Here is a 27,827-nt window from a genome sequence, read left to right as displayed (position 1 = left end):
GTTGTGGTTCACGGGGCTGTGCGACTAGCGCTGGCGGAAGCGGCTGAAAGGCGGGCGGAAGCGGGCTGTGCGCGGGATAGCGGGCCAGCTGGAGACTCCCGGTTCCCGGGGCGGGCGCTGCAGATGCGCTGGGCCCGGGGATGATCTTTCCGGCCGCCCACCGCGCTCTCCGGGGGCTGCCGCGGCCCGGTACTCGGGCCCTGACTCGCGCCGCCATGGAGGTGGCCCTGCGAGGCGTGCGGAAAATCCTTTGCGTGGCCGAGAAGAACGACGCGGCCAAGGGCATAGCCGACTTGCTGTCTGGCGGCCGCATGCGGCGGGTGAGGAGGTCCCCGGGCGGGCGGGACGGGGACGAGCGGCCTCTGCTCCCTCCGGGCGTCCCCGCCGTCGGGGCAGGGCGTCCGGGCGCCTGCTACGACCGACGGGCTAAACCCGTTTAGAAACGGAGTTAATGTCTCTAGTTTGTTTGGAGAACTTAGGTCCGCCTTGGGCGGCGGCGGGTGCCAAGCTGGTCTGAGACGCGGAACCGCCGGCCGAACTCCCCTGGCTTGCTCTGGAGCCTGCGGGGTCGTCGGTCTGGGTGCATCCGACGCGGCGACCTGCCCGAGCCCCTGTTCCGGCGGGCGAGGTGGCGATAGTGTCTGTTCTGGACCACGGGAGGCGCAGAGGAGAGAGACGGTGAAAAGGTTTGGGAAGGGGGTGACCGGAGGCCTTACAAGCTGTTCAGGAAGCTCTCAGTTACAAAAGTGGGCCCCGAAATGGTTTTCTGGACATATCTCGGCGCGCGGGTGGAAGTCCCTTCTTTCACATCTCAGGGTCCTCAGGCCTCTGCTTCTTGCCTATAGGTGGTGGGAACTGGAGCAGAGGTTGTACGGGTGCTGGCTGACAGCATCACCTTTTCCCAGAGCTGAGCGTCCTGGTGACCAGCCCCAGGCTATGCCAACTCCTAGGGCTCCAGGCTCCTTGAGATTGGCCTGTCTACACAGCTAACTTTCTGTATCCTTCGGCCTCCGTTTAAGTGTCTCTTCTTCAGGGAACCTTTTCTTCACGTTTCTTTCCCCCAGAAGGGTCAGGGTGCAGTGTGATAAACTGTCACTGTGTCCCTTTCTACTTGGAAGGCACCTCCTGGTTACAGTTCCATAATGTGCTGTGCAAGTTGCTCATCTCATCCGAGTCCCCGTCGCCTTTCCATGGACCCTCAGCTCCGAAGGAAAGAGCTGTGGCTGTTGGGTCCCCTGCTGTATCCCTCATACCCAATATGTGTGTGGAGTACAGCAGGCCCTCACTCAGCACTTCTGGGTGCACATTTGACCTCAGTCTTGAAGTTTTACCAGGCAGTGAGAACCACATAGGCTTCCCTGGTGGCTCAGACTGTAAAGCGTCTGTCTATAACGTGGGAGACCTGGGTTCAAGCCCTGGGTTGAGAAGATCCTCTGGAGAAGGAAATGGCAATCCACTCCAGTACTATTGCCTGGAAAATCCCATGGACAGAGAAGCCTGTTAGGCTAGTCTATGGGGTCGCAAAGAGTCGGACACGACTGAGCAACTACACTTTGCTCCATGTACCACATGTACAAAAGGCAACCCACTGGCTTGAAACAGCTTGGCAAGTTCAAAACTGGAAAGCTGAGAGTGTAGGGTGCTGGGGGAAGGAACAAGTGGGCATAGCAAGAGAGGATGAGAGAGCCACGTGTTTCATGGATGAGTATCAACTGTCTTGAAGGTACCATTCATCAGTGTTCACTACACCCCCAGTTTTGTCCTCTATTTAGTTCCAGGTTTTATCACACCAAGAGGAAATGCCGTAGCCATTAAGCAGTCACCCTCCTTTCCCCACTCTTCCCAGCCGCTGGGAGCCACTAATTTGCCTTGTGTCCCCAAAGATGTGTCCTGGATATGTCATACGAAGAGATTCATGTGATATGTGGCCTTTTGTGTCAGTCTTCTTTTACTTAGCATTTTTGGAAGCTTCACGTTATAGCGTGTGTTAGCACCGCAGCTGAATAATATCCCGTTGTATAGACAGATCGTATTTTGTTTATCCTTTCATCAGTTGGTGGGCATTTGGGTTGGTTCCACCTTTTGGCTGTTGGGAATAGAGCTGCTGTAAACGTTCGCTTACACGCAAGTTTTCATTTGAATACCCATTTTCAGTTCTTTGAGGTAAATTCCTAGGAGTGGTATTGCTGGGTCATAAATTAATTCTATCTTTAACTGTTTGAGGAACTGCCAAACTATTTTCCACACTGCCTGGAACATAATATATTCTCTCCATTGATGGTCTAGTTTTTTCATATTATGTCAACACTTTTTCCTTTTTTAATTATCACTGTTCTGGATGCATTCTAAGTTGCTTCAGTTGTGTTGTGTCTGAGTCTTTGCAAGACCTTGGACCAGAGCCCTCCAGGCTCCTCTGTCCATGGGATTCTCCTGGCAAGAATACTGGGGTGGGTTGCCAGGCCCTCCTCCAGAGGTTCTTCCCAACCCAGGCATTGAACTCCTTAAGTTTCTTGCATGGGTAGGCGGGTCCTTTACCACTAGCACGACCTGGGAAGCCCAGTTATCGCCATCCTCAGTCAGTCCAGTCGCTCAGTCCGACTCTTTGCGACCCCATGGACTGCAGCGCGCCAGGCCTCCCTGTCCATCACCAACTCCCAGAGTTTACTCAAACTCATGTCCGTTGAGTCGGTGATGCCATCCAACCATCTCATCCTCTGTCATCCCCTTCTCCTCCCACCTTCAATCTTTCCCAGCATCACGGTCTTTTTAAGTGAGTCAGTTCTTTGAATCAGATGGCCAAAGGATTGGAGTTTCAGCTTCAGCATCAGTCCTTCCAATGAATATTCAGGACTGATTTTCTTTAGGATGGACTGGTTGGATCTCCTTGCTGTTCAAGGGACTCACAAGAGTCTTTTCCAACACCATAGTTCAAAAGCATCAATTCTTCAGTACTCAGCTTTCTTTATAGTCAAACTCTCAGTCTGTACATGACTGCTGGAAAAACAATAGTTTTGACTAGACGGACCTTTGTTGGCAAAGTAATGTCTCTACTTTTTAATATGCTGTCTAGGTTGGCCATAACTTTTCTTCCAAGGAGCAAGCATCTTTTAATTTCATGGCTGTAGTCATCTTCAGTGTGATTTTGGAGCCCCCCCAAAAAATAAAGTTTGTCACTGTTTCCCCATCTATTTGCCAGGAAGTGATGGGACCAGATGCCATGATCTTAGTTTTCTGAATGTTGAGTTTTAAGCCAACTTTTTCACTCTCCTATTTCACATTTATCAAGAGGCTCTTTAGTTCTTCTTTGCTTTTTGCCATAAAGGTGGTGTCATCTCCATATCTGAGGTTATTGATATTTCTCCTGGCAATTGATTCCAGCTTGTGCTTCATCCAGTCCAGCATTTCTCATGATGTACTCTGCATATAAGTTAAATAAGCAGGGTGAGAATATACAGCCTTGACGTACTCCTTTCCCGATTTGGAACCAGTCTGTTGTTCCATGTCCAGTTCTAACTGTTGCTTCTTGACCTGCATACAGATTTCTCAGGAAGCAGGTCAGATGGTCTGATATTCCCATCTCTTGAATTTTCCACAGTTTGTCGTGATCCACACAGTCAAAGGCTTTGGCACAGTCGAAACCACCACCATACTAGTGGGTGTGAAATACCTTGTGGTTTTAGTTTGTGCTTCCCAAGTGACTGATGACACTGAGCATCTTTTCATATGCTTGTTAGTTGCTGGGTTGCCTTTGAAGAAATGTCTGTCCATGTCTTTTGTCCAGCTTTGAATTGTCTTTTTGTTATTGAGCTGTGAGTTCTTTCTATATTCAGGATACTAGGTCCTCCTTAGATGTATGACTTGCAGATGTTCTCATCCATTCTGTGGGTTGTTTTCTCTTTTGATAGTGTTCTTTGATACAAAAAAGTTTAATTTTGATGACATCCAGTTTATCTAATTTTCCTTTTGTTGGTTATACTTTTACTATCATGTCTAAGTATGACCAATCTAGATAGCATATTCAAAAGCAGAGACATTACTTTGCCAACAAAGGTCCATCTAGTCAAGGCTATGGTTGTTCCTGTGGTCATGTATGGATGTGAGAGTTGGACTGTGAAGAAGGCTGAGCGCCGAAGAATTGATGCTTTTGAACTGTGGTGTTGGAGAAGACTCTTGAGAGTCCCTTGGACTGCAAGGAGATCCACCCAGTTCATTCTGAAGGAGATCAGCCCTGGGTGTTCTTTGGAAGGAATGTTGCTGAAGCTGAAACTCCAGTACTTTGGCCACCTCATACAAAGAGTTGACTCACTGGAAAAGACTCTGATGCTGGGAGGGATTGGGGGCAGGAGGAGAAGGGGACGACAGAGGATGAGAAGGCTGGATGGCATCATTGACTCGATGGACGTGAGTCTGGGTGAATTCCGGGAGTTTGTGATGGACAGGGAGGCCTGGCGTGCTGCAATTCATGGGGTCGCAAAGAGTCAGACACGACTGAGCAACTGAACTGAACTGAAGAAACCATTGGCAAACCGAAAGAGTTTTAGCTCTTATATTCAGGTCATTGATCCATTTTGGGTTAATTTTTCTGTGTGATGTTAAGTAACCTGTTTTGTGAAGTCTTTCCTCAGGCTCCTCTCCATCTATTTTCATCTCTGTTTCCAGATGCATTTTTCACAGCTCTTGATGCTGGGATCTCTGTCATGGGTCACGTTCCAGCTGCTTGTCCCTCTCTCCCATGAATGTCACTCTCTAAGACAGAGATGGGTCTGTTCACTTATTTAGCCCTCACACAGGGGTTGCTTCCCATGACATAATCCCTGCCTTTCAGGGACGTAAATTCTGAAGGAGGAGCCCAGACATCCACACGCAGAGCTCAGAATCAGGGGATGGCCTTTGCAGCTTAGTAGTAGAAAAGAATGGAAGTAACAAGTAATGGCACCAGGGGGTAAAATCAAGTCGTAGTTATGATAGGTAATTATTATTATTTTTTTTTTATGATAGGTAATTAGATACTCATCATGGAAAAGACTTGTATGTAGAAACATATATATGTTTGAGAGAAGTTCACTATTAAGATAAAACCTTTTTTCTCCTGAATAGTAGTACTTAAACGGTAGTAACTACTGAAGATAGTTCAGAGAACATAAATGTGTATAAGCAGAGCAGTCCCACTTGGACAGTGACCACTGATAGTAACTCATAGATCTTTGAGGATTTATATTCAGAAGAAGTCTTGTAAATTCAGTGGCAGCAACGTTATCACTTCCTGTAGAGTGCTTAGAACAGGGACTGCTCTGGCGTCTGGAGGGGAGTTTGTTTGTTTTCTCTAATTTTGACGGCATGGATGACTCTGCAGAGAGATCACTGAAGCCACCTTCTTGGTCTGTATACACAGTTTTCTTCTTTCTCTAGGCTCCAGAACTCTGCTGGAATTTAAGCAGCCCACTCCTGAGCACCTTACCCAGTCAATGGAATCATGCATAATTGAGTGCTGTCCTCAGCTGGGAACTTAGGGGGAGTCGGTCAGGGGCAAGTTTGAAATGCCAGGAAAACGTTTTGGTTCCTCAGGACAGTCCACTGGCGGAGACTGCCTGGGAGAGCTTTGCCCTGGGGTGCACACATCTTATTAGACAGGTCATCCCCCGGAAGAGGATTAGAACACAGTTTCAAGACTGTTCCCAGGAAAGTGGGGACCATGGACACACACCACGGGGGCTGGGCTGGGGCCAGGCTGTTGGCTGGACTCAGCCTGTGGCAGCCAGAGAGTCTGGGCCTTGGTACGTATCAGAGCCCAAGCAGGAGTTTGTCTGAGAAGCTTTGATGCGTTCTTAGAAAGAGGTAGAAATGCTGCTGATTCAACTGTTTCTCTTCTCTGGACTAAAAGGGCTTAAGCAGCAGTTGCAGTTTGTAGGAAATGGCAACCCACTCCACTATTCTTGACTGGAGAATCTCAGGGACAGAGGAGCCTGGTGGGCTGCTGTCTGTGGGGTTGCACAGAGTTGGACATGACTGAAGCGACTTAGCAGCAGCAGCGGCACTAGACCCAGTGAACTGGTGTATCAGATATGAAAATAAATTCCCACTTTAAGTTTGCCATTGTGGCTTGAAGGGATCTGCACTCATTGTTCCCCACAGAAAATTTGTGTGAGGCTGGGGGAGAATGTTCTGGACACAGTCCTCCTTGGTGCTTGCAGGTTCCCAGAGTCCCACTTTGCTTGTGTCTTGTCTTATGTGCTGTGTTGGTGTGAAACTCACACATGTAGTTACTTTTAACACCTTTTTGAAGGCTGGGATCTTCTCTGAGAGGGTCTCATTCACAGAAAAGTATAGCTAAGGAGGCAGGTGTAGGCTGGTTCCCAGGCCTGACTGGGACTCACAGCTTCACTGGATTTCAAAGCCAGAGAGAGGGACCTTACAGATGACTTTACTCAGAATAAAGTGAGGTTCAGAAAGGTGAATGACTTGCCCATGGTCCTGTTTATTGGTGCAGTTGTATGGCTGGGAAGTAGAGATATGTGTGAAGAACTGAGAACTGGTGACACACGTCGTAATCCTGTCTGAAGTAATTGTCACGTGATCTTGGACAAGTCCAGTCTCACCTGTAGAAACATGTCCGCTGACCTCAGTGGACATGACCAGGTCCCTGCTTTTCCCTGAGTGTGGAGGGGCCACTTCACAAATGGGCCTAGTGATCTCGCCTCGTATTTAGCTGTAGGAAGTTCTGTTGCATTTGTAATATTCTGCAGGAGTTTGCTTGATCCTTATGTGAGGACTCAGTTTGTCTTTTATGTGCTTTATATATTTTTTTCTATTTTTATTTCACTTTCTAGAGGGAAGGACTTTCAAGATTCAACAAGATCTATGAGTTTGATTATCATCTGTGTGGCCAGGTAGGTGCTGCAGGGCTTCTATCCTGTGGCTGAAGGATGCTTTTGGATCCACCTGCCATCTTGCTGTACATTCCTTGGGGTGTTAGTGATGGCTAAAGAGAGAGCTTGTGTTTTAGAATTAATCAAGGAGAATTAGCCTGACCATTGTAGACAATACAATGTCTTTTAAGAAAAACTGTTTCTATGACCTGAAGATCACTGGTGACAGGTTATCATTTTATAATTCATAAGGAAGTCTATTTTTTATAAAACATGGTCCCAATGTAGCTGTCTATGACAAGAGACAAGCTAGTATACTGTAGTTTAAATATAAAAGGCATCATGGAGCCAGAATTAGAATGGTATTAATATTACTGTGGCTTTGGCTTTGAAGAGGTGTATTTGTTTATTTCTTTTCAGTCTTCTGGTTTGGGGAGGTTGTGTGTGTTTAGCTTTGCAGCAGAGCTAAGATGAGGGTACAGAGGTTTCCCACACACACACCCTGCCTCAACACAGCCCCCCAGCAACCCCCTCGGATGGCACCTTTGTTACAGTTGACGGGATACACAAGATCATCTATACCTGGAGTCCCAAGTTGACATTAGGGTTCACCCCACTCTTGTGCATTCTGTGGGTTTGCGTGAATGTGTACCTGTACCCACTATTAGGACCCCATGCAGAGTATTCTCACTGCCGCCAAAGCCCCTGTGCTCTGCCCATTCATCCTCCCTTCCCCCCAGCCCCCTGAGAACCACTTTTTTTCTCTTTGATAGAAGTTATAAAAGTTCCCTACTTTGACTTGGCAAAATCTAATTGCTAAAAGGCTGATGTAAAGTGGATAACCAACAAAGACCTATTGTGTATCACGTGGCACTCTACCCAGTGTTATGTGCCAGCCTGGATGGGATGGGGGTTTGGGGGGGAAATGGATACACGTCTGTGTGTGGCTGAGTCCCTTCCCCGTTCACCGGAACTGTCACAACATTGTTAAATTGGCTGTACCCCAATACAAAATAAAAAGTTTGACGTTTAAAGAAAAACAAGGCTAACGTGAATTTTGTCCTCATTCAGAATGTCACCATGGTAATGACCTCAGTCTCAGGACACTTGCTGGCCCATGATTTCCGGATGCAGTTTCGCAAATGGTCAGTTCAATCCCTGGGGGCAGAACATTCTGATTATTACAGTGACCTGTAAAGTATCACGGGAAGTCTGAGGCATGTCAGTGTTAGGTAACTTACAGCAGTAAGATAACTGAGTCCATTCGGCTCCTGTAGCAAAACACAGTCAGTGGGTGTCTTGTGCAGGACAGAAACACATTTCTCCCACTTACAGAGGCCAGAGGTCGGAGCGCTAGATGGTCTTGAGAGCCGGCCAGGGCCCCTTATAAGAGCTCAAATGGCCTCCAGGAGGCCCTACCTTCGGGCACCATCCCACAGTTGTTGGGATTCCAGCCTGTGAATCTAGGAAGACACAAACCGCAGATACCATGGCAGTGACCTAGGATTAACTTGTTTGCTGTGAATTTTCACCACATGCTTAGAATAAATACACGCTTTCAGGTGTGTTCCCCAAAATACCCAGACCCCTGACCAAGCAGGGATTGAACCAGGGCTGTACAGTGAAAATGCCAAGTCCTAGCCACTGGACAACTAGGGAACTCCCCACCCAGACCTTGGGTTGCGTTTACCCTGTTGCAGATATACAGGAAAGGGCTCCAGAATTTCTTCTCAGCAGCTCCTGTTAATCCCCAGGGGAAGTGCCTCTCCGAAGGTCACAGTCTCACTCATGTCCTCTGGCTTTTTCTCGGGGCCTGTGTCTGGCGGGAACGCACCACCAGGGCGCTGGGATGGCTTTCTCCCTCCTGCGCTGAGTTAGGATTTTGTGTTTTCCTTTCCAGGCAGAGCTGCAATCCTCTTGTCCTGTTTGAAGCAGAAATTGAAAAGTACTGCCCAGAGAATTTTGTAGACATCAAGGTAGGATCTTGGGAGACGCGTGGCCCTGCAGTTGAACAACCACCACGTAATTAAATGGAGAGGTTTCTATATGTTTTGATGGCATTAGAACTGAGGTTTTCCACTAAACAAGGCACCATGGTTTAAAACATTCCCATCCTTTCTGTAGAGGTGAGGCCACTTCGGCTAAGTGGCTGAGGGCCCGGGTGAGCGTTTGTGTGGACTGTGGCCACCTGAGGAGATCTTGGGGGTGAGCGTGCTTCTGTCAGAGCAGCTCCTGCTCCCCGCACTGGAGGGAGAATGCAGGCCCTGAGTGGCCATCTGGCCCTGAACTCTGCTTTCTCAGGCTGTTGGGGCACCTGTCCTTGGTTCACTCCCGACTGGGGGCCCTTCTTGGGATGAATCTCAATTCAGGGTTGATTTTTTTTTTTTTAACCCAGGACATGGTCAGAACTCCTAGAGCTGAAAGTGTGTGTTAGAGCCAAGTTTCTGGGCTCCTCACGTGGGTGTCATGGTATAAACCCTGTCTTCTAGGAGCTCCCAGGCAGGCTGGCTGCTCTGGTGACCTAGCCTCCTCAGTGCCCCCGGTGGGGACAGGCCTCACCGAGCTGGCATCTCAAGGAGCCTCGCCAGCAGTGGGCAGGTCCAGTGCAGAGCTGTCGGGCGATCGCTCCGCAGGGCCTGCTCTTACCCTCTTATCCCAACTGGGCGTTTCAGAAAACTCTGGAGCGAGAGGCCCAGCAATGCCAGGCCCTGGTGATTTGGACCGACTGCGACAGAGAGGGTGAAAACATTGGGTTTGAGGTCATCCACGTGTGCAAGGCCGGTGAGTATCTGAGGCCACAGTGGGTGGTGCTCAGCCCAGGTCCCCCTGCCAGACTCACCAGGCGTGTGTCAGGGCTTGGCCCCCATAGCCCAGGGCTTGTTGCCTGTTTGGCCCAGGCTGTACGATACCTGGACATTAAATAACCATTGACATCCGCTGAATGATTTCAGGTAAGTGAGAGGGTGACTTGAAGGCCACTGTTGGGCTTCAGAGAGTGGGGGTGCTTTTCCCTAGGCCCAAGGCCCAAGACAGCAAGGGACGTGGGCATTCTCGCGAGGCTCACCAGGCTTCTTCAGCTGGTTGCTGAGATGCATTCAGCCCCTGTTTCTGACAGCTCTCAGCCTGGCCACCACAAGGCTTCCCTCTTAGGCAGCACATGGCTAATTTAACTGAACCAGTGAAGTTGGACACCATAGCCTCTTGGACTGGTTCACCCCCTCAGGGTTCAGGGTGGTTTGGGAGCAGCGAGCCCGTGTGACCAGCCTGCCCCGTGCCCCCTCTGTTGCGCAGTGAAGCCCAGCCTGCAGGTGCTGCGAGCCCGTTTCTCCGAGATCACCACCCGCGCTGTCCGGACGGCATGTGAAAACCTTACGGAGCCCGACCAGAGAGTGAGCGACGCCGTGGATGTGAGGCAGGAGTTGGACCTGCGGATCGGTGAGGAGGGGGCTATGGGAGTGGGGGACTGGGGCTTGGGCGCGCATCCAGCCGTGACCTTGCCATCTGTGGTGTCTACTTCTGTCCATCCTCTCTGCCAGGGGCGGCCTTCACCAGGTTCCAGACGCTGCGGCTGCAGAAGATCTTCCCCGAGGTGCTGGCAGAGCAGCTTATCAGCTACGGCAGCTGCCAGTTCCCCACCCTGGGGTTCGTGGTGGAGAGGTTCAAAGCCATTCAGGCATTTGTGCCGGAAGTCTTCCACAAGATCCGAGGTGTGGGCCGGGGCCTGTAGGGCAGCCCGGGTACTGGTCCAGGGGGTGGTTTGTGCCTCGCCGTCTTCGCCCCTTTGTCATGTGTCTGAGGTGGCTCTTGCTGTCCCTGTGATGGGCCTCTCTCTCCGAGTCATGGCCTTCCTGTGTCTCCGACAGTGACTCATGACCACAGGGACGGCGTGGTAGAGTTCAGCTGGAAAAGGCATCGTCTCTTCAATCACACGGCATGTCTCGTCCTCTACCAGATGTGCATGGAGGTGAGAAGGTCTGAGAAGGTCTAGGAAGGTGGTGATTTGGGAAGACTGTCCTGGGACTTCCCAAGCTGCTCCTCTCTGTCCTGTGTCCCACGGGACTGCAGTTTTCAGCATGCATCTCAGGACATCAGCTTTTGGCACCAGTAAGACCCCATGAAAACAGTTTTGACTGTGGAAGGAAAGACTTGTAGAACTTTCAGGTGAAACCAGGAATGTTAATAAATGTGTAGCTGGAATCTGTCCCAAAACAGTGCACTCTCGCCAGAGGCAGATAAGGACCCGCTAGGCCAGCCAGGAACCACAGATCCTGGAGCTGGAAGCTGGGGAACTGGGTAGAAGCAGGTGCTCTGCAGGCCCTGAGAACTGGGGAAGATGCTTGGCCGGCCACGGTGACCTCAGCTTTCCCTATCTTCCCAGGATCCCAGGGCGACGGTGGTAGAGGTCAGGTCCAAAGCCAAGAGCAAGTGGAGGCCTCAAGCTCTGGACACTGTGGTACGTTCTGGATGGAAGTTGGTGGGGGGCGTTGTGCCAGCCCCAAGGAGCCCTGGCGTCCGTGGGGGGCACCAGCTTCTGCTGCAGAATGTGCCCAGGGGCATCTGTCTTCCTGGTGCCACGCAGGAAGGAAAACAGACCCCAGAGCAGGACGTGCTCGAGCAGCTAATAAACGTGTCGTAACTGCTCTGTGCGGGGCGTGGGGAACGAGCAGGGAGAAGTCACCGAAGCGTCCCAGCCTTGGGTGGTTGCTGCTGCGGTTTTGGTGTTGTCCTCTGTTTTCCCTGTCTTTTTTAACAGCATTGTTATTGGAATAGCTAGTTTTTTCCATCAAAGTGGAAAAGCATTTTCTTTGTTTCTGCATAATCTGTGTAAACCTCATTTTGCATACCCACTTTATGAACCTGCCCCCAAATAGGGCGTCTCAAATTTTGTGACCCCAGGAAAAGCCACCTAGCAGGACACCTTAGGGTGCCGCTTCCCAGCCCCCACTCTTCAGGAGAGTTCAGGGTGTGTTCACTCTGAAGGTGGAGCCTGTGGGACGGCAGGGGCAGCACGGGTTACAGGCTGTGTGCAGTGGCCCTACGTGCGTCATCCCTTGCTGGTTGACGTGCTCAGATATGTAGCCAGCAGCATTTTCAGAGGGCCCCCCCCACCAAAGGAAGGGATAGCTGGTGACCCCCTGAATGCCTGCATGGATGTTTGTCACCATCGGAGGCCCCGAGGTCTGGATGGTGTCCCCAGAGTGCAGGTTTCAGACTGTGGCAGTGGAATAAGTCCTTTAGCCCGTTGTTAGAAACGCAGTTCCTGGCCCCGCCCCTGTCCAGCCCTCCTCGTCAGATCCCTTAGTGCCTGTGCCCAGGAGTGTGTCCACTCCTGTCCCCACTCATTCTGGCTTCTGCACTCAGAGTCCGACAACCCCTGGGCTGTGGCCTGACTGTCTGACGGGCCTGGAGTCCTTCCCCAGCACAGCCTTTTACACGTGTGTGACACAGCCAGGGTGATGGCCGAGGGGTGCTGAAGAAGAGGGTGTGGATGTTGTGTTCTCTGACCCGTGCTCTGTCACACATCTGACAGGAGCTGGAGAAGCTGGCATCTCGGAAGTTGAGGATAAATGCTAAAGAAACCATGAGGATTGCAGAAAAGCTCTACACCCAAGGGTAAGCCTGAGTCCTCATTTGGGAAGAGAGTTTGATGCGTCTAAGTCAGGGTGAAGCATCTTAGAACTTGAGCTCGTGGGGAAACCAGACTGTCTAGATGTCACCAGCTCTCCATGGAGAGACTTTGGCCTTGTCTTCTTTTAGAATGGAAAGGGCACGTCAGAGTCACTTTCAACCTAAAATAAGATCCCACAGAGTACGTCCAGATCCCACTGTTGACCTCTCATAGACGGGGCGCGGGAACCCTGCAGGGCAGGCAGCACATGTGGCACTTGTGTGCCTGTGGGAGGGCGGGGCTAGGGTGGGCGGCCTGGAACCGGCTCTGACCCCTCGGAGTGACCCACAGGAGTGCCTGCTGCTCCTCCCCTTGGGGTCTCGTCTCGGGACTTCCCCACGGTTGGGCACCGCAACGTCTTGGATCAGATGGGCTGCTACTGGGGTCACCAGTGTTCTTGGGTCAGTTCAGTCGTTTCTCGACCACCTCAGCCGTTTTTCATTGTGTGTGTTTGGCCTTGTCTAGGTACATCAGCTATCCTCGAACTGAAACGAACATTTTCCCCAAAGACCTAGACCTGGCGGCACTGGTGGAGCAACAGACCCCGGATCCACGCTGGGGGGCCTTTGCTCGAAACATTCTAGAGCGCGGTGGCCCCACCCCACGCAATGGGAATAAGTCTGACCAAGCGCACCCTCCCATCCACCCCACCAAATACACTGACAGCCTGCAGGTGGGTATTCCTGGCCATGCTGCCTCGGGACCACGAGGAGGTCAGGGCTCAGGCCTAGGTTGAATCTGCTCTGTGGGATCTGACTTCAGGAACAGCGTGACTGAAAATTTCTCTTCCATTGCGGGGAAGAGATGTCATATCAACACTCTCCTCCCACAGTCTGTGCCTGGCTTCACTGAGGGGTCCCACAGGCCATCCAGGCCCCGCACCATGCTGTCCCCTCCCTCCACTGCTTCCCTGACCCTCCCGCAGACCAAGCGGCCCTTCGCTGAGCCCTTACACAGCCCCCACCTTCTCCCCCTGAGACTGGGCTGGTCGTGCAGCATGACATCTGATGGTTGTGTGCATGTGCTAGATTTGCTGGGCTTGGCTTTGAAGGATTGTATTCGACAGGCGTTTGCACCGTGGCTGTGTGTGTGGATGTCACATCTCCCTTGCACATGTTCTTAGAGGAGGATTTGGGATCTGAGTGTGAACGTCTTACAGGCTCCTGCCAGGGGGCCTCACTGTGTCTCTAGTAACTGAAAGGGCAGAGGTTACCGTTACCCTGTGTTTGTGGTAGGTCTGGGGTTGCCTGAGTGTCTTCACGCCGCATGTCCTGCATACACGGGCCCTCTTGGAAACTTGCTTTCACCTTTTTCCTGCTCAGACAGGCTTTACGTCAGAGGAGTTGCTTTCCAGTCTTGAGGGAAGGGGACTCCACTTGTGAAGTTTATGGGCCTGAACCCACAAGCAGCATGGATTTGCCTGCCCTGCACACGGGTGTGGAGCTCTGGGCTGGGAGGCAGCACTGGCCAGACAGTGTCTGGAGGCGCTTGGGTTCCTCTTCTGCCCTCAGGGGGATGAGCAGCGACTGTACGAGCTCATCGTCCGCCACTTCCTGGCCTGCTGCTCGCAGGATGCCCAGGGCCAGGAGACCACTGTGGAGATCGACATCGCGCAGGAGCGCTTCGTGGCCCACGGCCTCATGATCCTGGCCCGGAACTATCTGGACGTGTACCCGTATGATCGCTGGAGTGACAAGGTGACGCGTCTGGGCGGGGGACCGTCCTTTTCCTGGCTCAGGGACCAGGTGGGCTGACCATTGCGTCTCTGCCTCTGTAGACCCTCCCTGTCTACGAGCAAGGCACCTGCTTTCAGCCCAGCACTGTGGAGATGGTGGACGGGGAGACCAGTCCCCCCCAGCTGCTCACCGAGGCTGACCTCATTGCCCTCATGGAGAAGCACGGCATTGGTCAGTAGCTGGTTGTCATAGTAACTGGTACTCCTTAGCTGAAGTGAGGCTGTCTTCTCCGTACTTCATAGCTGAAGGGCGGCTCAGGAGCAGTGAAGAGCTTGCCTCAGGGCACAGAGTGTGTGAGCCGTGAGCCCCTGGGTCCAGGTGACGCCACAGTCGGCGCCCTTGGCCGCGGCCCTGTGCGTCCGCAGGTGGACACAGGCGCTCCCCATCACTCAGGCTCACCTGGGCCACGCTGACCAGCGTTCTTGGCCCTCACAGGGATTTGTTGGTTTTTGTTGTATATTTAGCAAGGTACCAACATTTAAAACTGTGAAGACCCACGTAAAAATAGGTACCTTCCTCTTCAGGAGCATCAGGGTTTGGCGGCTTGGCAGCCGAGAGTGGCGGTTGTTTTCTGGCAGTCACGCTTGGCTTTGTTCACCTGCTCAGCACGTGCAGGGCCCCCATGCGATCTGAGTCTGCCTCTCGGGTTCTTCATGGATGACCATGTGCTTAGCTTCTGATAAAGTATTTCCCATAGTTGTTTAAAAATCAGATTTTTTTTTTTTCTTAAAGAAACTGGGCCAGAATACTTTTTCCCATTAGTCCTGTGGCCCAGGCTTTACAGGTGGGTTCCTTGTGACTGACCTGCTGCCCCTCAGTTTTCACCACAGCTCTAAGGGCAGCTGAGTCCAGGGCGACCAGCGCCACAAGGGTGGGAGTATAGGGAGAGGGTGGAGCAGGGCAGAGCCCCAGCCCTCACTGCAGAGGGAGGTGGGGGGAGGAGCTTACAGGGGATTTACAGCGGGATGTGACTGCTGGAGTGAGTGGGTGTGAAGGAGAGGTGAGGTTGCTGCCGAGGCTTCTGCACGGCTGGCTCTGAGTGGAGTTGTGTCCCCTGGAGTAGGAAGTCCAGGCAGAGGAAGGGGCCTGTGGGGCTGGGGGCTAAGGATGAGCCTGAGTGACAGGAATGGCCTGCAGGTACGGACGCCACGCACGCTGAGCACATCGAGACCATCAAGGCCCGGATGTACGTCGGGCTCACGCCAGATAAGCGCTTTCTCCCTGGGCACCTGGGCATGGGGCTCGTGGAAGGTGAGGAGCTGGGGGCTTTGGGGGTGATGGTCACGAAGCCCCACAGTGTATCCAGGCCACACGACGCTACTCTTGTCCACAGGCTATGACTCCATGGGCTACGAGATGTCCAAGCCTGATCTGCGGGCCGAGCTGGAGGCTGACCTGAAGCTCATCTGCGAGGGAAAGAAGGACAAGCTGGTGGTCCTGCATCAGCAGGTGCAGAAGTACAAGCAGGTGTTCATCGAAGCCGTGGCCAAAGCCAGGAAGTGAGTGCTGGGCGGCCCGCTGGGCCCTGGGGATGGCCGCTCCGTGCACTGTGGCCTTGCCAGGCACTCACCCCACCTGCAGTTTCCCTTCTCTCCATCCGTTTGTTTGGCTCCTCACACCAGAGCCTTGTCAGCCTGGCAGCCACAGCCAGGAGGGTCTGGTCCAGTCGTTCTGGGCTTTAGATATGCCATCTCCATCCCATCCTGAGTTAGCAGGTGGTGGTTTGCCTGTGGGTGCACCAAGTGTGGGCGTGTGCCCCGTTTTCTTGGGCCTTCGGGGGTGCCCGTGGCCAGTAGCGTGTCTATGTATTCTGTTGGAAATAACACATTTTTTTACTCCATGCCAATTTTGAAAAGAAATGCACGAGCCATTTAGACTTGATTCCAGACCATCTGGAGTGTGTGCATGGCCTAAGGTCTGCTTGCTGTGGGGCAGGTGGTGAGGCAGGGGCACCTGCCTGCAGCTGGATCACTCCCAGGAGCGGCCACCTCGGGAGCGGCCACCTCGGGAGCAGGCCACGTGGCCCCCATGGCCCCGTTTGTGGGAGAATGCTGTGTGAGTCACACGTGCATGATGGGCGCCTGACTTGAAATGCTCTCCGTTTCCTCAGGTTGGATGAGGCCTTGTCCCAGTACTTCGGGGCGGCTACAGAGGTAGCCCCACAGGACGCCCTCCCGGCTGTGCCCGAGCCCATCAGGAAGTGTCCTCAGTGCAGCCGGGACATGGTTCTTAAGACCAGGAAGAGTGGCGGGTCAGTGTCTGGCTATGCCTCACCCTACCCCCGCCCCTGAGGCCCAGTACTGTCATGCAGGCCCATCCTCTGGTTCTGTGTCCTATTTAAAAGCCCAGACTGGGTGCTGGTGCTGAAATGGTGGCCTTGGGTGTGAGGCCTCGTGGGAATTGAGGGCTGGTGGAGGCAGGGCTTGTCCCCTGGGGATGGACGATGCTCCATGGACGGTGGCGCAGGCCTCCTGATCAGTGACCCACTGAGCCCATCTGCTCCTCACAGAGCTGCAGGAGGGTGAGGCCTGTGTTCTTTGAGGCGCGTCCAGCTGGGGGCTCGGAGGGCACCCTGGGCAGCCAGGCCCCACTTCAGTCTGGGCGCTGGTGGCGGCTTGGTGGTTTCTCATCAGGAGACAGCATCAGCAGTGATTGAGGGGGTTTCAAGGACACAAGTGCAGGCTGGGCCTCCCGTCACTTGGTGTCACGGACCATGTCTCCAGAAGCTTGAGTATCACCTGTGATCAGACATAAGTGTCCCCACCAATGGCACCGTCCCAGCGTCGGGGCCGCCCATCTGACCCGGCCTTGCTCCCCAGGTTTTACCTCGGTTGCACGGGCTTCCCTGAGTGTCGGTCGGCCGTCTGGTTCCCGGACAGCGTGCTGGAGGCCAGCAGGGATGTGAGCGTGTGCCCAGTGTGCCAGCCGCACCCAGTTTACAGGTGAGATGGACGCTCGACTGGCCCTTGGACCTTTGGTCATGTGTCAGAAATCACAAGGATCTCAGAGAACTTATGCTTATGAGGATTTACCACATTCTCAAAGTGAAAGCAGGTTTTTAAATATTTGTTAATTTGTAACAATTGCATACTAACAGGTCTTTAGGATACAATTTATTTTCAAAGCAAAAAAATGAGAACAGCTTGTGTTCCAACCTTGCCAGAATAACATCTGGGTTAACAGTAGGGCAGAGCCGCTTGCTGCTGGGCGCCATTACCAAGCCATAAGCCAAGAGGCCCTGGACCTTGCTGCAGTGGGGCCCGAGGACAGGCACTTTTCAGAGGCACCTTGGTGTGGGCGGTTGACTGGGTCCCAGAGCCCACCCCCCCAGCCCCCTCCTCCCTCTTGTGAGGTGGCTGTGCCTTGTGTGGCTTCCCTGGGGTGGGGGTCGGGGACAGCCCCCTGTGGACCCAGGAGAAGACTCTTAACCCAAGGATTGAGTGCTTTGTCATCTTCTGTTCTCACAGGTTGAAGTTCAAGTTTAAACGAGGCAGCCTGCCCCCAACCATGCCCCTAGAATTTGTCGGCTGCATCGGCGGGTGTGATGAGACCCTGAGGGAGATCCTGGCCCTCAGGTTCTCCCAGGGCGCCGCCCGAGTCAGCCAGCCTGCCAGCCAGACCTCCGGCTACCTGCAGGCTAGTCAGTCCCTGAACAGAATGGACAGTGGCCAGCAGGGCCAGCCCCGGCCGCCCGTCACCAGGCCCTCGAAGGCTTTGACCAGGACTCTGCCTCCACCCGCCGTTGAGAGTGAGAGCAACTCGGTGACCTGCAACTGTGGCCAGGAGGCCCTGCTGCTCACCGTCCGGAAGGAGGGCCCCAACCAGGGCCGCCAGTTCTACAAGTGTGGCAGTGGTGGCTGCAGCTTCTTTCTATGGGCTGACAGCGGCCACCCAGGAGCCGGGCCTCCCTCCTCAGCGTCCAGACCCCCAGGCGGCCCCCTGGAACACCCCCCAGGCTCAGGGACTCTCTTGGGCGGGTCCAGCAGGCCTGGCAGTGGTGGCAGCGGTGGCGCATCCTGCCTGTGTGGCCAGCCGGCTGTCACACGCACCGTGCAGAAGGAGGGGCCCAACCAGGGCCGCCAGTTCCACACGTGTGCCCAGCCCCGTGAGCACCAGTGCGGCTTCTTCCAGTGGGTGGACGAGAACGTGGCCCCAGGTGAGGGGTGGGGCTGCCCTCCCTACCAGGACTTCACACCCGCGGGGTCACGGGCAGCCTGCTCTGCCCCGGGCAAATGCCCGGCACTGCACAATACTCCATGTACAGCTGCTCTTGTCTCCGTCGTGCCTCCCAGACAGGGACCATGAGGCCCACACTGGCCACGTGGCCTGTTGGGATCCCCACGGTGGGGCTTGACCTGGGAGCCCCTCCTACCGTTGTGAAGCTGGCAGGGTCTGTGTCGGGGCCTGGTGTAGTAAGACGGAAGCCCTGTCCCTGACATTTGGAACCTGCCCCACGTTACACGGTTTGAGTCGGCCCCCCGCAGATGGGTGTGGGGAGAACCACTGCCCAGACAGAGGGTCAAGGTAGATGAGGTACCTGAAGGTACCTGGCCATCTTGGGACACAGCAGGTACCTGGTCATGTGTCTGAGAGAGACCAAATGGCCTTGTATGTCTGTATGTCCTTGAGCCGTTTGGTGTGGTTTCTCAGCCTGTTTACTCAGTAAGATGGGCGCCTTCTCCCTTTCTCTCATTCCTATTAACCTACAGCTGTGATCCTGACACATACGTGGCAGGTCTGCACACACAGGAAGAGCCCAGAGCCTGGGTGCAGGCCAGGGGTTGGAGACACCACTGCTCCAAGGGACCCACGTCTGCCTTGTAGGAGGCAGTCTGTCTAGGAGGCATCAGGGCTGGACCACCTCCTGCACGGCGGGCATCGGGGTCTCCTGTTGGGAGGAGGTGGTGTCTTTGGTCCTGGGTGACGGGGCAGTCCATGCTGTGAGGCTCCTGAGGGACAGGGAGGGTCCAGAGCTCAGGCTCCTCGCACGGCGTGTGGGAGCGAGTGTTGGTTACAGCCAGCGTGTCTTTGTCGCACGCGCACGCGATCGGGTGGCTGGGCTAATAGGTCCTCGTCTCTGCATGTGAGGTGACATGGGCCCCTAACCAAGGCCATGGTGGCAAGGCTCTCGGAGGGCATTCCCGTCTGCACTCAGCAACCTTCCATTCTCCCCACAGGGACCTTCGGAGGCCCCATCTGGCCAGGAAGCAGGAGAGGAACCCAGGGGCTGGAGGCCAGAAGCAAGAGGCCTCGGGCCGGCTCCTCAGACACAGGGTCTGCAGCCAAGAAACCCCGGAAGTGCAGCCTTTGCCACCAGCCTGGACATACCCGTCCCTTCTGTCCTCAGAACAGATGAGGCAGCGTCGGGCTGAGGGGGCCCCCTGCCCTTCTTCCCATCCTTATGTCTTAGGAAGCACGTTGTTTCTCAGGGTCCACCAGCAGCTCTCGGGGTTTGGCCTGTTTGTTGAGTCCGGGTCCAGATCCCTCTCTGCTGGACAGTGGCCCTGTGTGCAGGACCCAGGAACAGCTGTGTCTACGGCTGAGCAGCCACAGAGGCTGCCTTCTGTGACTCACAGGGGCTGTGCTGTCAGCGCCTTAGTGGAGATTGGCCCTGTCTGCAAGGGGCTTCCACCCACAGATGGCCTGAGAAAGGGTGGGATGCCAGGGAGAGGCTCCTGTTTGGAGGTTGTGTCTGCGGAAGGTTTTTGCCTCTTTATTAAGAAGCTGCAGCCAGGATGCCCCACAGCTCAGGTGCCTCAGTAAAGAATCCAGCCCCTTGACCCTGGCAGTGTAGCATCTGGGGAAGTTTGGCAGGACACTGGGCAGTGCTGACCTGCCTTGCCTCCCCCAGCTCCACCACTGTCCTTTGGGGCAAAGAAGAACTGGTGCAGATGCTGCCGTTTCGGCCTCCCAAGAACCATGGAGCTGAGTGGGAGTCGGTGGACTTTGCTCTGCAGCTCAGATGATAAGTAGGAGTAAGCTGAGCATGACTGAGTTGTATGGCTGCTGAAGCAGCAACCTGTTCTGGGACTCCTGGCCCCAAACCCTTCCCTCAGACCAGCCCTCACACCTGGACTGGACAGTGGGCTGCCCAGAACTGCTCCTGGAGCCTCTGGTCACTGGGTGTTGGTCTTAGCCCAGTGGCCCAGTCCACTTTGTCCCTTTGGTTTTCACCTGTGCTGACCATCTCACATAAACAGCCGCATAGTCGTGGCCCCTCTCTGCTTCCCTCTTGGCGCCCGTCTCCTGGGGTGGCCCTCACGGTCATGCAGCGGTGCCTTCTGTGATTTTCTGACTGAGCTAGTCCGCTGTGTTCACTCGTCATCAGTTGATGGACACGGGGGTGTTTCCACCGCCTGGCTGTTGGGAGCAGTATAGCTGTAAACTTCTGTGTGCAAGTTATTTGAACACCTGTATTTTTGGGGATCCACACTTAAGAGTGGGGTTGCTGGGTCAGTTAATTCTATGCACTAAGCTCTCCACAGCAGCTGCGCCATTTTACCTTCTCACCAGAGTTCCCCTTTCTCCACATCCTTGCCGACGTGCCCTTGCCCATATTGCCATCCTCATGGGCCTGAGGTGGCATCTCGTGGCTTTGACTTGCATATCCCCAGTGACCACTGCAGTTGGGCATGCTTTTCACTACTCACGTGGCCTTTCATGTTTCTTTGGAGAAATGAAAGGTCTTTTCAAGACCTTTGTCCGTTTTTCAGTGGGGTGGTTTGTGCTTTTGCTGTTGAGTTGAAGGATACGACCTTCAACTCATCTGTAGGTTGCATTCTCTCCACGGGGATCTCCCGTGCCCACCAGGACCAGAAATGCCGAGTGGGACTGGGGGTCCTGGGCTGGGCCTTCACAGGGTGGTCAGGTTCTGGGGGCAGGGTTGCTGTCAGCACAGGTGGTGAGACCATCACACAGATGGGTGGACACTGTGAGGGAGATTTCCACACAGGCCTCCCAGGATGCTGGGCAGAGGCCCCGCTGCCCTCGGGGCGCATCGGCCACCTTTCCCCCCAGACCTCTGTCTCAGGTTCCTGAGCTGCCTCCGTGTTCAGCTCAAAGGTGGGAGGGGCCTGCTCCGCAGGGCAGGGGTGCACCATCCTGTCTTCACCAGTATTCATGCTGGGCAGGGGTGCAGGGTCAGCCTGGAAAGTTCCCTGAGGTCATACAGGCGGGCGAACCTGAGGCCCACGAGCTGAACTGCTGGCTCAGGAAGTGGGTGGCTTTGCTGAGAACACCCAGAGCACCGTCCAGGCCCCGTGGTGGCCCTGGGAGCACTGGGCTGGTGACACCAGCTTTGGTGTCTGTCCTTAGTGAACTGAGTGCCACCAAACAGTTACGTTACTGGGGTTTTTAACTTTTTAATTTTTTTTATTTGGACAGTATTTAAAAGACTATCCTGATTATAAAAGAATATGCTTAAAAATGCAAATGCGTCAGATGTATGTGACTTAAACCAGGCTGAAGGCTGCTCATCCTGGAGGGGACCAGGCTGGGGACAGCAGTGGTCCTGGATTAGAGGCAAGGGCTTCCCTCTCCCATCCAGCTCCAGCCTGGCCCGTCAGGGCCCTTGGACCTTGACTACAACCCGGTCAGGAGGCTTGGTGAGATCCCCAGGGACCTGAGTGTGGCTGTGCCCAGCAGGCCCCAGTCTGCAGCCTCAGCGAGAGAGTGCCTGTGCAGACTTTGATCAGGGCTTTTTCTGTTTAGTAATTGCACAGCCTGAAAGCACTGGCTGCGTCGGCTCTGGATGTGATGCACTGTCCTAAGGGGTCCTGCTCGCGAGTTAATCCATGAAAGGACTTGTCTAGTCTGGACACTTTCCAGAGGCCCCCAACTTTGACGGACACTGGACCATCTGTCTCGGTCACTGGTTCGGGAGTGCCTTGCTCTGTGCCAGCACTGGGTTAACACCCCACCCCCACCTGTGAAGTAGGTATTCTGGACCCCTCATCTTACAGGGAGGAGGCCAAGGCTGCCCCACCTCCAGCCTGTCCCCTTGCAACCATCACAGCTGCTCACCACTGAAGGCACTCAGGCCAAGCAGCTCCTGAGACCATGTGACCTAACAGTCCTTGGGGAAACCAGTCTCCTGCCCTCTGCCCCTCTGCAGAGCCACTGAGCCCATGGGAATACCCGGGAGGCAGGTCCCTCCTTATCCACAGAGGCCACTGGCCCTGCAACCAGAGTGCCCAAGAGCACCTCCTCCAGCCTTGTCCCCATGTCCCAGGTGGGAGGGGGTCGCCTCAGGACATGGGACAAGAAGGAGGGGCCTGGCACAGCTGTGGCGGCCTCACCCCAAGCCCATGTGGCCCCAAGCCCTCCTCCCTGGCTCGTCTGCCACACGGGGTTACATGGGAGCCACAGCTCCCACAGGGACACCTAGACACGCCTGCGTCCCCGTCTATACAAAGCAGGGAGCCTGCCCTCCACTTGAGGGTCCATGTCTCTCTGCATGTGGACCACTGCTGGCCAAAGGGCCCCCTGGCAGCCCCGCCCATCCAGATTACAGGGCTCCAGGGGTCAGGCTTTTTGGAAGAAAGAAAACCCTGACCAGCTGGTGCCTATTACTAAAGCTAGATGCCACTCCAGGTCAGTCTCCTGCTTCCAGGTTGAGCCCAAGCCCCTCTGGCCAAGCTCACAAAGCCTCAAATGGCTGCATGTAAGAGCCCAATATGCGTCTCACGGACATTTGAGTTTTTTTTTATTCTCATTCACAGTCCTTGCGGCATAGCTTTACTTCGGCAGGAAGGATACCAGAGAGGAGAGATGCCTGGGAGGGAAGGCAGACAACACCCACCCCCGCCCAAGCCCCCGCCAGCTCCAGGGAGAACACAGGGTCAGCGAGGACAGCTGGTGTTGGCACAGTGGGGGCTGGGCTGGCAGCAGCCAGGGGCACCCTAGGCTCTGGGCCAGGTGAGCAGCAGAGAGAGCCTTGGCTCCCCCAATGACGACAGAGCCCTCCCAGGGCCTCCGAGGCTAGAGGGGAAGGGCCTTCCCCCAGGTTAGCCCCCGCTAGTCAAGGCTAGAGAGCAAACCAGGCATACAGCACGGAAAACAGGCCTGAGGGTCAGCCAAAAGCTACGTTCTGAGGATCCCAGGTGACTCCAGCCCCGGGGGTGGGGGGGACCAAACAATGTCCACCCAAGCACCAGCAACCTGGAGATGCCCGCACCCAAGGGAAGCATGATACCCTCGAGACAGAAAATGACAGTGGCCTCATCCCTGCCTGGGACTCATGGCAGCTCCTGCAAGCCAAGAGGGCAGCCCACACCCCCTCATTCCAGCTAAAAGCAGTGGTGTCTGTTGCCCAGCTGCGTCCACCCTCTAGAGCAGCCCCTCGGGGGCCTGTAGGCCATGGTACAGCGCAAAGCCCAAGTCGTCGATCTCTTCCTCCCGCAGGCCATCCAGGAGGTTCACACTGCGGTTGAAGTGGCTGGGCAGGCTGGCCCGCTCCAGGCTGCTGAGCAGCAGCTCCAGAGCCTGCAGGAAGTGCTCCCCCAGGGCCTCCTCGGCCCAGTCAGCCTCCTGCTCGCCCAGGCGCAGAACCACCTGAGCCAGGCGGTCCCGGCCCAGCCGCCATAGAGCTGGGTGACTGCGGCAGACAGCGCAGAGCAGCAGCAGCAGCCGCCGCCGAGTCCCAGCGTCCTGCTCATCCAGGGCCCGCAGCCGGGCAGCCTCAGCCGGGTACCAGTCCTGCAGCCAGAGGTTCCCAGCCAGCCCCTCCAAGGGCCAGGCCAGCAAGAGGTCTCCGTCCTGGGCTCCGGCCACGGCCAGCAGCACGGCCACGGTGAGCTCCAGGCACTCGTGCTGCACCTCCAGCAGCAGCTCATCTGAGGCCACGCATGGCCGGATCAAACACCCGAGGAGGCTGCCGATGGCTGGCCAGTTGACGGAGGCAGTCAGGGCCTTGCGGAGCAGCTCCAGCAGGACCCGGGAGGAGAGGTAGCCGCCCACCAGGAAGCGGTCCCAGGGGCTGCTCCCACGGGGGCGGAACTCCAGCTGAGTCCTACGCACAGCCCAGCAGCGAGGGTCTTGGGCTACAGTGTCTGAGCCGGCCACCAGGCTCCACAGGCCTGGCTCCAGTGCCAGGGGCACCAAGAGCCGCACAGGGTCGGCAGCTCCCACCTGCAGCCCCTCGTAGAGTGGCCCGCCGGGCACAAGCGCCCCGAAGGGCAGGTCTGGGAACTTGTTCCGCAGATAGGCCTGTAGTTCCAGGGCAATGTCGCCCGCCAGCTGCTTGGCCAGAGACACGTGAGCCCCTGGCACGGTCACATGATCCTGCTCAAAAGCCAGCAGTTTCTCCTGGAACGTCAGACACAGCGGCGGTGCCGGCGAGCTAAGCAGAGGCGATGTCTGGGGCCCTGTGTCAGCAGGCCCTTCTGAAGAGGGAAGGGGGACGGGTCAGAGACCCGCCTGGGATGGGACCACCTGAGATGGCACTGAGCTCAGTGACGCATTCTCACCATCTGAGACCCCTCCCAACACCCTGAGGCTGAAACCCAAGGTCTCAGTTCCCCAGGTGAGGGCCCCCGCCATCACAATGCTGCCACCTCGCTCTGGTGCCAGCCCCCATGGTCTCATGTCCTGGTGGCTGGAGCCTCAGCACCACGCAGGAGGGAGAAGGCATCCAACACACAAGGGAGCCCACAGGGAGCAGGGACCCGAGCAGGTCACACGGTCACCAGGGCAGGGCCTGGGCTACATCTCCCGAATGTGACCACCGAAATGGGACCCACCCAGGTCAGAGGGGAAGGGGTGCCGCTCACCTGGAGCAGAGAGTGAGGGGGCTGGAGGCGGCACCGGCTGGCTGAGGGCGGCGGGCGGGGGCCGGGACTGGAGGCGTGGCGTGGCCTTGAGCAGGCTCAGGTCCTGCCAGCTGTCCTCCAGGCATGGGGCGTCCCCCTTGGTGTCGTCCTCGTCCCGGGGGCTGGTGGCCCTGTCAATGAGCTGCAGGCAGAGGGACACAGGTGAGGGCATCTGAGGCCTGGGTGGCCACGGCAGAGCCAACCAGGCGGAGAGGCGGAGGCAGGTGCAATCTCAGGCAGTCCCACCTCCCCAGCCCTGCTGTGGAGTCCGTGTCAGCAGGCCAGCCCAGCCTTACCCGCTTCACGGCCAGGGTAGCAATGCCCAGCACTGCAGCTCCGCCCACTCCCAGCACCAGGCGGGCATTGGCCAGGAGGAAGTCTACAGCGCCTCCCAGCACCTCGCCGTCACGCCGCTTGCTCCGATTCTGGGAGAACTCCGCCATGGTCAGTCTGCCTGTAAGGGAGTCAGGGTGCAGGGGCCACTCAGTGAGGGGCCGGCCTGGCATCCAGGCAGGTGCTCTACAGTCAGAGTTGGGGTCACAAGGGGGCTTCCAGAGAATTTCCGATGAGAAAGGGGACACCTCCAGGTTTTCTTGGGAGGAGACTGAGAGCTGGCCCAGAGACCTGCCCCCACCAAAACCCTCAAACAACCCACCTGTATGACTTTCTCACAGAGAAAGACCCTAAGGCCCATGGCAGGTCAGAGAAGGGAGACGATCTCCCCGATCCCACCTTCCAGGCCCCCTGATGTCACCAAAGACCATGAGGTGGGTCTTATCAGCACCATCCCCATTTACAAAGAAATAGGTTGTGGATCACACAGTGAGTGGTGGGGACTCAGACCCAACCTATGATCCCAGGAGCAGGTCTATCTTGGTTCCTAACCAGGCCCTGCAGGAGAAAACCAAGGCCCAGAGAAGACCACGGCTTGGGGACCCAGGCAGCCTGCACTGGACAGCCTCAGGCCTTTGAGGGAACCTCAGTGAAATTCAGGGGCCCACAGTTACCCCCAAATCTCAGCAGGGCAGCCCCAGAGGCAGGGCTACCAAGTCAAAGAACAGGACAAGTGAGATGGCCCACGATACCCTGGGGGGCAAGGGCTGGCTGTCAACAGGTATGTGTCAGACAAGGCTGAAGGCCCTGCTGTGGGGACAGGGTGTAAGGGGGCTCTAAAGACCACAGCAGGGTCGGTCCAGTGCCCTGGACAAGGGCCTCTAAGGCTCGGGACAATAGTGGGTGGAGAGGGGTCTCAGCTGCTGAGAGCCCAGGCCACGGCAGGTGAGCTGAGGGCCTGAGTGTGCCAGATACTCTTAGCTTGTCTGTAAGATGGAGCAGGTGCCACGACAAACCGTTAGACATGCGGAACCCAGAAGTACAGATGGCTGGGACCTCAGGCATCTTTGCCAGGCCCAGCAAGCTGAGCCCCAGACCTCAGGTCCTGAGCACTGAGAGTGTGTGTGACCAAGGGACAAGCCCAGGGGACCAGTCAGATGGCCAGGCAGAACTGTCACCCTGAGGATGCCTGAACAGATGACGCTGAGCTCAGAGCCAACTCAGCCCCAAGGACTTTTGGCTGCCCTGCTCCCAGCGGGTGCCGGAGCCCGGTTGCCAGGTGGGGCCTACAGCCCCGCACCCGCCCCCCTTTCCCAAGCTAAAAATAGGAAAGACGGCGGAGGGGGTTGACCCAGCGTGGCCCCGCGGCGGCTTCCTTCATCAGGACTGCCAACCGCCTCCAAACTGTAAAGCGCACAAAGCCCCCGCCTGTCTGACCCGGGGCGCGCAGACCCTAACCAGGGAAGGGGAGAGGGAAAGGCCAGGCCTCCCCTAGCCTCCACCAAGCCCCGGACGCGAGGACACCGAAGCCCGGGGAACGCCAGGATGGGCCCAAGAAGCGACCAGAGCTCGGCCCGATCCGGCTCTCTCCCGGCCGGAACCGCGCGGCCGGTGGAGGCCACGCCCCGTGCCCCGGCCGTACCTGCGTCGCGGCTTCGGCGCCCCGACCCGGGGACGCAGGGGGCCTCTCGGGCCGCGCCCCGGGGCCGCCTGGGAATGGAACGTGCAGGACCCGGGAGTGGAACGCCGAAGCCTGGGGCGGGCGCGGGCCCCCGGCTCGCAGACGGATGGGCCCTGACTCCAATCAGAGCGCTCAAGGCCGTGCCCACGTGCCGCCCTGAGGCGGCCTCGGCCAATGGCGGCCGAGCGCTCCTCGGGGCGGGGCTCCTCGGCGAGCACCTCCTTAAAGGCGCAGGGCCGTGCTCCAGGACTAGTCGGTGGGAACGTGAGCTCCTTCCCGGCAAAGGAAGCATCCGGTGGAGCTCCTGGTCACTGTAGTCTGCGGCCGCCTCTCCAGTGAAGGGTATACTGGTCCTGTCACTTACTGGGACCGCCATGTGCCGGCCCAGGGAGGCCTCCCTCGAGGGGCAAGCGGGCACGTAACCGCGCACCCGGGCTGGCCTACGACCCGGGACGCCTAGGAGTGTGGGCACTGGCCCCGGAGCGTCTCCCTGAGGCTCGTGGCTCCGGACGACGATCCGGGCGTCCTACTGCCACTGCCGCCAGAACCACCCGGGTCCCCGGCTTTGACCAACGCAGGGACAGCCGCGGGCCGAGAAGGCCCTTCGGGGTATCGGAACACCGCGCTCCTCGAGGCCCCACGCCCCAGAGCTGGCCCCGAGCGGCCCCGGGCTGAGGGGCGGGGCCGGCGCGCTCCCCGCCCCGCCGGCTCCGCGGTCCCCGCCCCGAGCGCCAG

The 27,827-nt window shown here is 56.2% G+C and overlaps 2 protein-coding genes across 4 annotated transcripts; one reads left to right on the top strand and one right to left on the bottom strand.

Annotated features, from left to right (window-relative positions):
* The first annotated feature begins 52 nt into the window (after positions 1–52).
* On the top strand, positions 53–21,702 carry TOP3A (DNA topoisomerase III alpha). Of its 2 annotated transcripts, none has more exons than XM_086358481.1 (19): positions 53–320; positions 6,828–6,887; positions 7,938–8,011; positions 8,767–8,842; positions 9,539–9,647; positions 10,158–10,301; positions 10,403–10,573; positions 10,730–10,830; positions 11,245–11,319; positions 12,397–12,479; positions 13,000–13,207; positions 14,046–14,231; positions 14,312–14,441; positions 15,408–15,521; positions 15,604–15,769; positions 16,381–16,521; positions 17,090–17,212; positions 17,738–18,426; positions 19,448–21,702. In XM_086358481.1, exons 1-19 carry the CDS (start codon positions 141–143, stop codon positions 19,624–19,626), a joined length of 3,009 nt encoding a protein of 1,002 aa, XP_086214607.1. In that variant the 5' UTR covers positions 53–140; the 3' UTR covers positions 19,627–21,702. The 2 variants fall into 2 exon arrangements, with proteins under 2 accessions (XP_086214607.1, XP_086214609.1); XM_086358483.1 differs by lacking the exon at positions 53–320 and adding an exon at positions 668–686.
* Positions 21,703–22,957: 1,255 nt separating this feature from the next.
* On the bottom strand, positions 22,958–27,790 carry MIEF2 (mitochondrial elongation factor 2). 2 transcript variants are annotated; one of them, XM_086358485.1, is made up of 4 exons: positions 27,054–27,790; positions 25,375–25,532; positions 25,040–25,220; positions 22,958–24,652 (listed from the first exon to the last, which is right to left on the bottom strand). In XM_086358485.1, the coding sequence occupies exons 1-4, from the start codon at positions 27,466–27,468 to the stop codon at positions 23,598–23,600; spliced, it is 1,809 nt and encodes a 602-aa protein (XP_086214611.1). In that variant the 5' UTR covers positions 27,469–27,790; the 3' UTR covers positions 22,958–23,597. The 2 variants fall into 2 exon arrangements, with proteins under 2 accessions (XP_086214611.1, XP_086214612.1); XM_086358486.1 differs by lacking the exon at positions 27,054–27,790 and adding an exon at positions 26,870–27,026.
* Positions 27,791–27,827: the final 37 nt, after the last annotated feature.

Source organism: Bos grunniens, chromosome 19 (genome assembly GCF_055505025.1).
Source record: "Bos grunniens cultivar Pamir isolate PY7600 chromosome 19, Bosgru_T2T1.0, whole genome shotgun sequence".
NCBI lineage: Eukaryota > Metazoa > Chordata > Mammalia > Artiodactyla > Bovidae > Bos > Bos grunniens.
The sequence above is the reverse complement of the archived record's forward strand: the minus strand, read 5'-3'. Positions and strand labels throughout refer to the sequence as shown.